The 13,488-nt window shown below is 37.7% G+C and overlaps 1 protein-coding gene across 2 annotated transcripts in view; it reads left to right on the top strand.

The window, feature by feature from the left end:
* The window catches only part of DPY19L1 (dpy-19 like C-mannosyltransferase 1), a 117,647-nt gene extending 104,746 nt beyond the window's left edge, over positions 1–12,901 (top strand). The window contains exons 21-23 of one of the 2 annotated variants that reach the window (XM_049893287.1): positions 5,205–5,330; positions 10,073–10,266; positions 11,595–12,901. In XM_049893287.1, the coding sequence (XP_049749244.1) occupies positions 5,205–5,330; positions 10,073–10,229 (283 nt within the window). In that variant the 3' untranslated portion in view covers positions 10,230–10,266; positions 11,595–12,901. Of the gene's footprint in view, positions 1–5,204; positions 5,331–10,072 lie in introns of both variants that reach the window. The other variant, XM_049893286.1, reaches the window with a different exon arrangement.
* The last annotated feature ends 587 nt before the right edge of the window (positions 12,902–13,488 follow it).

The following is a 13,488-nucleotide window of genomic DNA, read 5'->3' as shown; positions in this document are numbered from 1 at the left end:
ACAGGGCAACACAACTCCAGACTTTGAGGTTATCTCCTCTAGCAGACAGGAAGAAATCATACTTTATTAGTTTTCTACAGGTTAACAAGGCTTCAAAACATCTAGGTCCTTATTAGTTAGAATTCTACCCCCTAGAGCAAGCGTATGGGGATTGGCAGGTGTTCTTATTAAAAACCTACTACATGAGATTAAAGAATCAAACCACCATCTTTGCCTTTTCCAATTTGGAATAGTTTATTCTTTTATAGTCTCTTCTGTTGGTCATTTTCTATCCCAAAGGTGTGGGTTTGGCCAAGTAAATCTTGTGATTTAGTATCATTAATTTGAAGTTTTGTTTTATTTGGCCTCTTATTTACCTAGGTGCCTCTGAGTCACTATGAGTCAGAATCAACTTGATGGCAATGGGTGGTGGGCAATTAATACCTAGTTACCTGTTAATAATAATAGGTGTCTGTTTACCTAGGTGTTTATTACTTGTTAATGCCTCTATAATAAAAAAGGTTATAGCTTAGTCTAGAAGTAAACTTTTCTCTGGACTTAAAAACCAAAACAACCAAACCCAGTGCTGTCGATTCCGACTCATAGCAACCCTATAGGACAGAGTAGAACTGCCCCACAGAGTTTCCAAGGAGCGCCTGGTAGATTTGAACTGCCGACCCTTTGGTTAGCAGCCGTAGCACTTAACCACTATGCTGGACTTAGGCTCCCTAAAGTCTCTACAGCCACACATACATATACACACATATATATAGACAGATATTTTTTTTTTAATTTTGTCGGGGAGGAGTCAGTTATATCTTGAGAGAAATGTTGCCCCTATCAATTTGTTTCTTCCAAAATTAGGAACCAAGAACCATACCAAGATTTTGCCTGCAATGCTTATAACTATGAGAGTATCTCACTTTCTCTGCAGTTTCCAAAGCTTGCCACTGTACTTGGCCTACCACGAAGTGGCATTGTTGACCACCTGTATGACTGGGAATCTATAAACCATAGAGCAGGTGCCAGACCACTGTCCTGGAGAACTTTGTAGACATCATTTCCACACATGGGATACAGTGCTTAGTCCTTAATAGTGACGGTTGTCAAAAAGAATTAAATGAGGGTTGCCACTAAATGTGACTTTTCTTACCTAATATACCCTGGTAGGAAAGTGGGTAGATTCTTCTTAAACCTTTCAGAAATAACTATTTTGCTACAAAAAGTAAAGGCTAGCCTTTGCTCCTCTTTTTCGTAGAAAGACCAGTAAATATTTGTCATAATGTCTATGGAACTGCCATATATTTCTCAGTAGTGCTACCTTCAGAAAAGCTTTGATTGTTTAGATATTTGGCAGTTAGAATGAAATTAACTCGTTGTAAAGATGTTTTTTTTTTAAAGATGTATGTCTGACTTCTAATTGCTAGAATCATCATCACCCTTAAGTCCCTCTGAAAATTAGATTATAGTTTTTATTAAGGTTTTCCTATAGGCCATTTTCCTTGAATTCTGAGAATTTAGTTGAAATAGAATCAATCTCATTGAAAGTTTTATTCTGGTTTTACCCATATCACTTGCTAGACTGAGGGTGGCTCAAGAAGAGAGAAAAGGACTTCTTCATATGTCCATAAGAAAAATAGCTCTTTAGAAACATTTCCAACGATATTCCAAAGCGAAGAGCACGATTGGATTTCTCTCATCAGTTTCACTCAGGCCACTTTCTTGTTTCTCTGATCCTTGATTGAGAGTCATTTTTTACAAATGCACCTAAATTGCCTGGTAGTCTTGTAAGTGTGTACTCATGGAGGTGACATCCACCTACAGGGAAGCCTGTTCTAAGACTGGGTGGCTCAAGAAGAGAGAAAAGGACTTCTTCATATGCCCATAAGAAAAATAGCGCTTTAGAAACATTTCCAGCATTATCAGTAGTTAGGAGGACTTGATACAGTCCTTCTGATTTTTTTTTTTTTTTTTAAGACTCAATTTTTCTCGCCTGTACCTTACAGCAGAGATCTTTAGCCGTATATGAGAGGAGAACAGAAAACACTTTTTGATGGATAAGACTGAATGGCTCTGGTTAGTTTATTACAGTAGCCACCAATATAACAATAGAGGAGAATGGAATCTTCTTTTGGAGTATAATTGACCCACCTCGAAAGGTATTCAGTTACTGAAATATAGCCATATAATAACACTGTATCTTTACATGATTAACCTGGAGTGGATTGAATTTTTCTTTTTGATTTGGCAGATTTTTCTGTATTTTGAGCTTAATAAGAGGACAACTTATACAATAGAGTCGAAGTTACAATATGAAGCATACCAAATAAATCTAATTATCATCATCACATCCATCTTGTCCGTGCCTTGTAGTAGTTATAAAAGGAGAGATCAGGTCTTTGGTGCTATCTAGTGGCTGAATTGGAAGTGCTAATATTATTTGGATATCAAAGAATACCTTGTCATTTTTATTACTCTGAATCTTTAACCTCAAAGAAGATCAAGAGTTGTCAGTGACTGCTTGTCAATAGATTATGATAAGAACCTGTGTTCTTTGTTTGAGAACAAAGTGCTTGTAGCTTGGGCTATAACCCAAAGTGTAAAATGAACATCCAGGAGCCCATACTGATGTAAATAAATGATTGGATTAATAAATAATTGGGGGAGAAGAGACAAATCTCCCATGCCGAATTCCAAAAAATTTATGTCGATTCTTTGCTCTCATGGAGGTGGAACGTAACTCCCACCCCTAAGTGTGAACTGGATATAACAACATCTTTCAAAAAAGTACATCATGAAGAAGGGGTATAAAGAGTAACTTCATAGCAGAGAAACCTGACAAATGCGACCTTAGGTTATCAGGGTTAACATCAACAGCAGTAAGTCATGTTGATGACATATATCCTTGAAATGATGTGGTGAGAATGGCAGTTTACCTCTGGTCTTCTTACCCAAAGCCAATAACCCCAGTCTAATCATGAGAAAAACATTAGACAAATCCCAGTTGAGAAGGGATAAACAAAATGTGGTATATCCATACAATGGAATATTATTTAGCCATAAAAAGGAATGAAGTACTTATATACGCTAAAACATGAATAAATTTTGAAAACACTGTGCTAAGTGCCAGTCACAAGAAGGCTAATATTGTATGATTCCATGTATATGAAATGACCAGAATAAGCAAATCCATAGAGATGGGAAGCAGTAGGGGTTGCCAGTGGTTGAGGGAGAGGGAGAATAGGGAGTGAATGGCTTAATGGGTACAGGGTTTCTTTTGGGGAATAACATAAATGGCATGGAGCTGTGGTGGCGTAGTGGTTAAGCGTTGGGGTCCTAACCAAAAGGTCAGCAGTTTGAATCCACCAGCCACTCCTTGGAAACCCTGTGGGGCAGTTCTCTTCTGTCCTATAGGGTTGCTATGAGTCAGAATCAACTTTGATGGCAATGGGTTTTTTATAAATGGCATGGAATTAGATAGTGGTTATAGTTATACAACATTGTGAATATACTAAAAACTACTGAATTACACACTTTAAAAACGGTTAAAATGGTGAATTTTATGTTATCTGAATTTTATCTAAAAAAAAATCTTTAAAAAGAATCCAAATTGAGAAACATTCTACAAAATGCCTAACCAAAACCAAAAAAATAACCCATTGCCATCGAGTCAATTCCAACTCACAGCGACCCTATAGGACAGAGTGGAACTGCCCTGTAGGGTTTCTAAGGAGCAGCTGGTAGATTCGAACTGCTGACCTTTTAGTTAGTAGCTGAGCTCTTAACCACTGCACCACCAGGGTCCCAGTACCTGACCAGTACTCTTCAAAACTGTCAAGTTATCAAAAATAAGGAAAGCTGAAAAACTATCACAGCCAAGAGGTGCCTAAAAAGACCACTAAATGTAACGTGGTATCCTGGTTGGGATTCTTGAACATGAAAAGGACAATAGGAAATGTCCTTTAAAATTTGAGGTGTAAAGTTTAGCTAATGATGTTGTTGTTGTCAGGTGATGTAGAGTCAGTTCTGACTCATAGTGACCCTGTGTACAACAGAACAAAACACTGCCTGGTCCTGCGCCATCCTCACAGTGGTTGTTACACTCGAGCCCATTGTTGCAGCTACTGTGCCAGTACATCTCGTTGAGGGTCTTCCTCTTTTTTGCAGACCCTCTGCTTTACCAAGCATCATGTCCAAGCATATTGGTTAATTTGTTGTGACAAATGTCCCATAGTCACGTAAGATGTTGACAGTAGGGGAAACTATGTGCAGATATACTAGAACTCTCTGCAATGTTTTTCTATAAGTCTAAAATTATTCTGAAATTAAAAAGTTTATCGAAATTTTTTTTTTAAGGAAAGGACAGAAGTATCATGAGAGAATTGCTAGAAAAGAAGATATAATCAAAGATAAAGTGGAAGAAACATTTCTGAGATTAAACATACATTTTTGAAAACAGATTGATGGAACTCAGTGTATTTTAGGGTAAAAATGTTAAAAAGTGACCCTTACAGAGACATAGCATGGAGAACTCTTTGAATTATAGGCTAAAGAAGGTCTGCCTACAAACGTACCTATAAAGTCACCAAAAGCTGTTGAAGTGAGCCTCCTCAATAAAATGTCAGAAGGAGCACTGTTTACAATGTATTAAGTTTAAAGTCTTGTGGATGGAAGAGTTTTTTAAATCAAGTTAAGTGTACTTTTCTTTGCATAAAAACATCAAGTAGATGTTCTCAGAATTGCCAGTGCTCAGGAAATATTCTATTCATGTACCCTTCTTAAAAATAAACTCTGTCTGATCTAGAGATGAAGTAAAATGAAGGCCAAAGTGTAGTGTAAATGTACTGAAAAGATTATGGGAAACCAAACCAGAAACTAAAACCCAACTAAAAACCAAAACCAAACCCGTTGCCGTCGAGTTGATGCCGACCCATAGTGACCCTATAGGACAGAGTAGAACTCCCCCATAGGGTTTCCAGGGAGCGCCTGGTGGATTCGAACTGCGAACAATTTGGTTAGCAGCCGAGCTCTTAACTGCTGCACCACTAGGGTTTCCATGGGAAACCAAAATGGGAAATAATTCTAAGTCATTATTGTAAGTCTAATTATAGAAATAAATGCAAACATTGAAAATTACTTTTGATTCACAAAGTTTACAATATAAAAAGTTGATTGTATCCCTTTTTAATCTTGAAACTCTTCTGCTCAACTGTTTTTCTTTAAAGGGCCAGAACGAAGATAGTATACTCAATGTATAGTCGAAAAGCAGCTGAAGAAGTGAAGCAACAGTTGATCAAGTTGAAAGTCAATTATTACATTCTGGAAGAGTCATGGTGTATAAGAAGGTCCAAGTGAGTATTCACCACAATCAACATTGCATTTTTATAGAGCATGAAAAGTCAATTGAGTTTCATGACAAGTGTTTTAGTGGTGGCACCTGTGAAATGTATATAACATTTTACAGAGTATAACTGGAAAACTTTTTTTGGATAAATGAATGACTTTTTTCTTTTCTGCTCATTATAAATATCTGTTTCTTTTATACTGATTTGCATGTACCTTAAAGAGATTATATTGGTGTAATGATCTCCGAAGTTACTCATATTTATTTTTGATATTTTTAAAATCTGTTATCAAAGGTAGATCTCTTTTCTTTCAAAAGGCTCCTGGAGTGTCAAACAAGATAATGTAATTATCTCATTGTAATGAAGTAAGTCAAGCAGCTGAGGAGGCAGGGCCTCCACTGTCTGCATGGATTTCTATCCACACCACACCCCTTGGGTAGATTGCAACCCTCTCAGTTCAGCTTGAAGTGAAGCTTTCCTTGCTTGCTGTTTCACATCCTATTTTAGTTGGAAAATAATTAACGTCACTCTGACCTGTATTCTGTTGGTTTACATTAGAAAATACAGAGAGGTTTCTACAGAGAGGTTCATTAAGCAGGGTGTGGCTGTGAGTGTTAGTAAGATTTTGAGAGAAAATATGAATTCCAATGTTGACTCTTTAGAAATCGTGTTCCTGGGTAACTGGGCAGCAGATGACAGTAGCCTGCTATGATATTCATTCAGTGAGGACCCATTAAAATATCAAGGTATTCATTTGATGTAGGGCGTGACAAGCAGTTTCATCAGAAATGGAGGATATTTTATGGAATACTATTATTTTTTAAATCCTCATTACTCTGTAACTGAACAGAAGGCTTCAGTAGACTGATATACCTGTGGCTTAATCATACTCATTCACCATGTATTTCAGTGACACGTAAGGTTATTGTGACAAAACTGTCCAATATTGACTTATAAGTGGAAATAATTTTGTGACACAGCATCTACATATCTTTTACCAGAAAGAAACTTAAATAATTGCTGGTTGTTGAATGATTTTCCTGTGAATACATGCCAGGTGAACTGAATTTAATCAACATGTATAGGAAAGATTATGTTCAGATAATTATTATTTAGAAAATAAGAATATATGTGAAATGTATATACCCATTGCTGTCGAGTAGATTCCGACTCATAACGACCCTAAAAGACAGAGCAGAACTGCCCCATAGGGCTTCCAAGGAGTGCCTGGCGGATTCGAACTGCCAGCCTTTTGGTTAGCAGCCGTAGAACTTAACCACTACGCCGCCAGGGTTTCCATGAAATGTATGAAATGTATATACTCAACTTTAATTAACTTTATGTTATATGAATTTAGGAAAAAAAAGTCACAAGCATCTATGACAACAATTTTATGAAGACATCACAGTAAATGAGTGGCGGGCTGACATTGATCTCATTTCTTGAAAGAGATTTCTGTGAGAATTGCGATCTTCTTTCTTGCTTTGGGCTCCACTCTCGAGTTCACTCATGCCAGTCTGAGACACCTGTAGGTTACTGAGACATTAAGATAATTTTCATAGCCTTTTTTTCTCTCTAAGCTCGCAATGAATCTAATTCAAGAGTCTTCATTTTTTTTTTTTTCTAGACCCCGCATAGTGTTTCGAATATGTGAAAATTGCAAAAGCTGGGTCGTTTTGTGTTCTGAGATGTTTTGTAGAGCTTGAATTTGATAACTGGAGTCATCTCATGTTCTGATAAGCAGAGTGCTGTTTTGTGGACAAGGAGGGATGTAAAGACAAATTAAGGAAATATGGCAGTGAAATTGTGCACACTGAATAAAGCCAGCAGCCAGTTAACTGGCTTCAGATTGTCTGCTTGTAGAGCTAACTTTGGGGCACTTAAACTGAGAGTGTGGAGTGTGCCTGATTCTTCCACCTGACCTTGACTTGCCATTGTTGTGTCTGTCCCAGCAGGAGTTGAATCGGGGGAAGGTAAGAAAGTAGCTTTCTCCCATCTATTTTCTCCACTCAGTAACTAAAAGAACACTCCATCTACTACTACAAAAAGATTTAAGCCAAACTGATGATAAATCTCAAATGTTAGACAGGCCCACTCAGCTTAAACGTGGAAACAAAACAAAAGCTGTGCATCTGTTCTGGCAGGGAAACAAATGGGGAAATCCAATGGGCGAGGAAAGGGAAAAGGAACTCATATTTATCTAGTGCTTAATCTGTGCCTGGCCAGGTGGTGAGCACGTTAGTTATGTGATCTCATTGACAAGTGCCTTAATTTTGTGGCTTGATTAGTCCTTAAAAATTTGATACCCTGTGTCCAAATACAAGTACTAAATATACTCGAATGCAGGTTGGAGACAAATTTTTTATTAACTACTATTTTATTCTCAGTTCTCTGCTTTTTTTCATTAGTTCCGATAATAGAGTTGACATAAAATACATGTATTCAGAAGAAAATGATTCACATTTCACTAGGGTATTGCTATTTAAACATGTAGCTGGCTGGCCTGGGGAAACCTTAGGAAACTCAGATAGGGATTAAAGGATGCTACCCTCAGGCAGAGAGAATGCGTAAAGGCAGCCCTTTGTCCTCTCCTTTCCCTAAAAGCCCTTGAACTCAGGAGCTAGGTAGCATTCTGTTTCTTGTAGTCTCATTCCCACTACCACTGGCCAAGGGTATTGTTTGGCCTTGACGTGTGTGAGAAAGTTAAAAGGTAGACAGTGTGATTTCAATCTGATTGTCTTTCATGTTCAATGTTGGTAGAATCTCATGTTGCTGAGGGTGTGCAAAAAAGTGCACTCAAACACTCTTTGTAGTAACACACATTATCCGTTGCCATGGAGTCAATTCGGACTCATAGCAACCCTATAGGACACAGTAGAACTGCTCTGTAGAGTTTTCAAGGAGCGGCTGGTGGATTCTAATTGCTGACCTTTTGCCTAGTACCCAAGCGGTTAACCACTGCACCACCAGGACTCCGTTTGAATACACGTTAGTAGAACCTTTTGGGAGCAACTGTGATGGGGGCCAAGTAAAAAATTGTGTCAGCCCTTTGACAGAACTAATAGTGCTGCTCCTAGAAGGTTAGCTTGCAGAAAGTGTATAGGCCTGAGAATGTTTATAACTGAATTGTTTTATAATGGCAAAATGGGAAATAAAATCTATAAAGGAATGGTTCTGAGTGGCATGGACAGTTGGCACTCGACTACTAGTGGAAAGGTTGGCGATTTGAACCTACCCAGCAGTGCCACTGAAAAAATACCTGGCGATCTACTTGCCTAACGATTACAGCCAAGAAAACGCTATGGATCACAGTTCCACTCTGTAACATGTGAAGTCACCATGGGTTGGAATCGACTCAGTGGCGATAGATTTACTGCTATTTTTTAGGAGTACTAGCAACTATTAGGAAACCCTGATGGCATAGTGATTAAGAGCTAGGGCTGCTAACCAAAAGGTCAGCAGTTCAAATCCACCAGACGCTCCTTGGAAACCCTATGGGGCAGTTCTACTCTGTCCTATAGGGCTTCTATGAGTTGGAATCGACTTGATGGCAACGGGTTTGGTTAGCAACTAGTATAAAGAATAAAGTAGGTTTTTATGTACTGAGGTTGAAAATGGCCACATTTTATTAAGTAGAGTCCCAGAATAATCCCATTTTTGTAAAAGCCACACAGTGTTTTATTCACAGATGTGTCTGTATTTGTGTGTCCGTCTGAAGGTAGATAAAGTAGGTCTAGCAGGATGTATGCTGGATTGTTTACAGATGTCACCTCTGAGAAATGGAGGTGAGGGTGACTTTCATTTTTGTATTCTGTATAGGTCTGTATTTTGAGACTTCTACAGTGATCGATTACTTTTAAATTAGATATGTTATTTAAAAAAAGCATGTGCATTTCTGCTACAGTTCTTGCCTCGTGGTGGAGGGTTGGGGGAGTGGGGCTGTGCCCGGGGATAAAGGAGACTTGTTGGAGATGCTTTTTATCATTATTAAAAAGGAAAGTAAAGGAACGATGACAAAGCATAAGCAGTTGTTGACTATTATTTTTTTGTGTGTTTTTAAATTTGTCAAAAAGAAACAAGAAAGTGTAAACTCTAGCAAAATCCAAGTTACATTTTTTTAAAAAAACTGTACTTGATTTAAAATAAATGTTGCAGTTATTTTGAAGAACTTATTTAGGCAAATGTCACATTTCATGTATATTGCTTTTAAGATTTAATTATGCATTTAGCAAAGAGGTGAGCTTAGAATTTTCTTTAAATTGACTCATTCTAGAGTATAATTAATGCAGCTTCCCTGTGAACTAAGCATACTTCCCAGTTATAATTTTAAGAATCAATATAATCCCTTACTGTGCATTGGGCACTGTGCTAGATACATTACGTGTCTTACTCCTCATAACAAAGCTCTGTCATGGGATTTCCCCATTTCACAAATGTGGAAACTGAGGCCAAATGAAGTTAACTATCCACCACCACATTGTTGGAAAGCAGCAGAGGCAGAATTGAACCCAGATCCCTTTTTCCCCAATGCCTGCATCCATGTATTTTGTAGGTCTGTGTTTTTCTTTGTAGTTACCCTTGCTGTATTTACCTTGTTCTAAAGAGGATTTATGGCATCTTACAAAATATAAATAACTATGATGGGATTTTTTAAAACTATGTTAATCTAAGTAGGACAAATGAAATTAGGTCAGGAATAATGTTATATAATGTGCTTTGATTTTTAATCGATATATTGATGTTTCTAGGCCTGGCTGCAGCATGCCTGAAATTTGGGATGTGGAAGACCCTGCTAATGCTGGGAAGACTCCCTTATGTAACCTCTTGGTGAAGGAGTCCAAGCCTTACTTCACCACCGTATTCCAGAACAGTGTTTACAAAGTCTTAGAAGTTATAAAAGAATGACTGCTCGCTGAACTGCTGCCTACACAGAACTCCATCAGTAATGGTTCTAATTTTGCTAATAAGTCATACATTGTTTTTAATTCAAATCACAAAAACTTTTATAGATAACTGTTTTCAAATAGAAAACATTTTATTTGGTGAATTTGGATACCATTCTGATTGTTAAAAAGTATTTATGCCTTGATCAATTGGTTATTATTTCATTGCATCCCTTAAAATTTGCTATGCAAATGAGTATCTGCTTGTACAGCTTAAATATTTGTGCTTAAGTGAGCATATATATGTGTATAAAAGAAAAAAGGCAAGGATGATAAAAGAATACGGTCCATTCTGAACTATGTAGGGGCCGATTCCACAGTTTATGGACTGTGGACACCCCTTGCTGCTGCTTCTGCCTCTTGCTGTTGTCTCTTGGATATCTTAGTGATCATTGTAAGCTTGTCAGTTGTGTCAGCCCCTGTCATCAGCTTGAGTAAGAGTAGATGGGGCCCAGAAGTGGGTGTTTGTTATGTGGAATTATCTGTTTCTTTCACCTCTCTATCTCCTTTTTGTTTTCTCTTGCCCTTGTTACTGAAACATTCCCTACCCATTATTCACCCAAACTTCTGGTCTAGTGGTTTGGGCACATTCCTTTAACTATTAACTGTACACCATTAGTGCATCTTCTCTCTGTCTCCCTTCAACAGTCTTTGTCAGATAAGTGCTATTTATTCATTTAGTTACTTAACAGGTACTTACTTTTGGCTAAAAAAGTTTCAATGGCAACTGTGCATTCTTCTCATTTTTAGTATTATTCAAATTTTTATATTTTAACACTTTTAAATCACTTTTTAATTTTTTAAAGTTTAGTTGTAATTTTAAGAAAACCAATTTTGAACACCTGCAGATATAATGCATTTAGAAACGTGTATTTGAGTAGACGTAACATACAGTGGAACAGTAGGCTGTAGTATGTACTAATTTTTCTTTTACTATTAAGATGCAATAAAACATGACTAATTTTTCTGTCAAAAAAACTAGATGGAAAATGATAAATGAAGAATTTATATTTTACTTTTAAGTTAATGTCCAGCCTTTAATGGGACAAAAACCTAACACTATAAATTTGGTTCAGAAAACCATCATTTCAGTGTGACGAATGATCATATTCAATCTTCCTCTTTATTTTGAAAAATTTCAAAACCTGCTTTGATTTTCTTACATGAATTTTTGTTTCTTTGAAGTTAATTTGTGTGAAGTGAGCTTCTTCAGAACGGTACATTCTCATAGTTCTGAGAAACGGTTTTAAGATTGTAAATTCTAAGCAAACCGTGACTGTGGCTAACTACACATTTCATTACACAGTGTTCTCTTTATTAACCACAGGCAGACTAACCTCATTGTGGATTGACCTTGAGCCCTTCGTCCTCAGGACTGGTTTCCGGTGTCCACTCCTGGGAGCCAATGAAGATCTGTTCTCTTTCTGCCTTCTTACCAGAGCCAGAGGACGAGCCTGGTCGGGGGAAGCGCTAACTTTCTTACTTTAGGAAGCTGAAAGACAGCTCGTCTGGCTGAGGGGTGTGTCCTTGGTGAGGAACCTCCCCTGTCCCCAGAGCCAGGTCTCCTTCCCTGGAGTCCGCTGGAGAGATGCTGCCTTTGTTCTCCAGATTCCCTGTTGCTCTTTTTCATTTGCCGGTCCACTGGTTGACTTCTTAGGCTTTTGCTGGCTTCAGAAAATAGGAAGTAGCTGGGGAGTTGTAGATTAGGAGAGAAATTTTTGAGCAGCGGTGCAGTAACCCATCAAAATGGCAAGAAGGGACTGAGGCTAAGGAGGATAGGAGGGACTGTTTCCCGCCTTCCTCCGTGTTTGTCGGCAGATGTGGTAGGGAGACCTAGGACTGTGGTCACCTTTATCAACCACTGTTTCTCACCCAAATGTGGCCGATTGAGTTCACCCAGCACTTAGATTTTTTTTTTTTTATTATTATGGTTTTAAAATTGTTCTCCATTTTCCCACCCTCTGATAATCCCCTTCCTAATGAGTTCACATGTCATCTATGGAAATTCTGTATTGGAAAAAACATTCAAATACTGTTATAACTGTTTCATATGTTGGAAAAGTTAGAAGTTGTCTTTTTTTTTTTTTGCGAAGAATCTTTTTGTAACAGTATTAATATAATTCCACCAGCAAGCTCTGATGATATTTTAGGCAACTCTGTTTCGAACTGAGGCCTCGTGGGTGAACTGCACGCTCAGCCTGGATCCTATCTGGTGGCCGCTGGTGCTGTGCTGTTGACTATAAGTAATCTTTTATGGCAACGTGGAGTAGTAGTAGGCTCGATATACCTGACAAAACAGTATTAAGCCTCAGTATTTTATGTATTTTTAGCATTTAAGAATACTTTTGCTTTAGTGTGAGGAAAGTTAGGATGGGCAAGGAGGTGATGGAAAGAGCTTTTACTGCTGTGACATTTAAAAAAACAAAGTTGGGGTAGTATTTCTATAAAAAGACAAGCCTCTGAAGAGGTATGGCAAACAAAGTGTGGTGGTAAAGCAGGCCAGAGACATTAAAGAGAGAATGAAAAGATATATTGGGAATAAGGGGTCATTGCATAGGAGGATTGTATTTTTATGGATTTTATGCCAGTTGTTTACATGTACTATATATGTTAAATAAAAAAAGATCATGAAAAATAGAGAAAATGTTTTTCTTGATTATTTTCATCCCCATCTTGACTGCGTGCACGTGTTCAACCTCATTCTACGGTCAGACGATATGAACTGGCTTGTGGCTGGTTGCAGTCCTGAAAAATGGGGGAAAATTGTAACAGAGGGGTCCATGAAGCTACTTGGGCCTCTTTCTTTGGTGATGGTGTACTTTTGAGATTGCCTCTACTTTTCTTATATTTATAACAGTGCTACTTACATTACTTTTATTTCCTTCAAGAGACACAATAATTCATTAAAATCATATTTTGGGGGATAATTACAGAGTTGCTGAAAAAAAGTTTTTCCTCATACATTAAGCCACAGATTTGATGTCATAACATTTTCTAAATTATAGCTTCATGGTTTTAATACAAACATCAACTTATTATTTTGGCTACTTGGAAGAAAGCTTAGCTTGGTTCATCCCTGTGTAATTAATTTCTTAACACAGTGATGCCTTGATTCTCTGACATCATCGGGAAGTTCTGTGTTCTAACTCCTGTAAACCCCTTGCCGTCGAGTTCGACTCATAGTGACCCTATAGGACAAAGTAGGACTGCCACATAGGGTT

This window comes from Elephas maximus, chromosome 8 (assembly GCF_024166365.1).
Source record: "Elephas maximus indicus isolate mEleMax1 chromosome 8, mEleMax1 primary haplotype, whole genome shotgun sequence".
Classification (NCBI taxonomy): Eukaryota; Metazoa; Chordata; class Mammalia; order Proboscidea; family Elephantidae; genus Elephas; species Elephas maximus.
The sequence above is the reverse complement of the archived record's forward strand: the minus strand, read 5'-3'. Positions and strand labels throughout refer to the sequence as shown.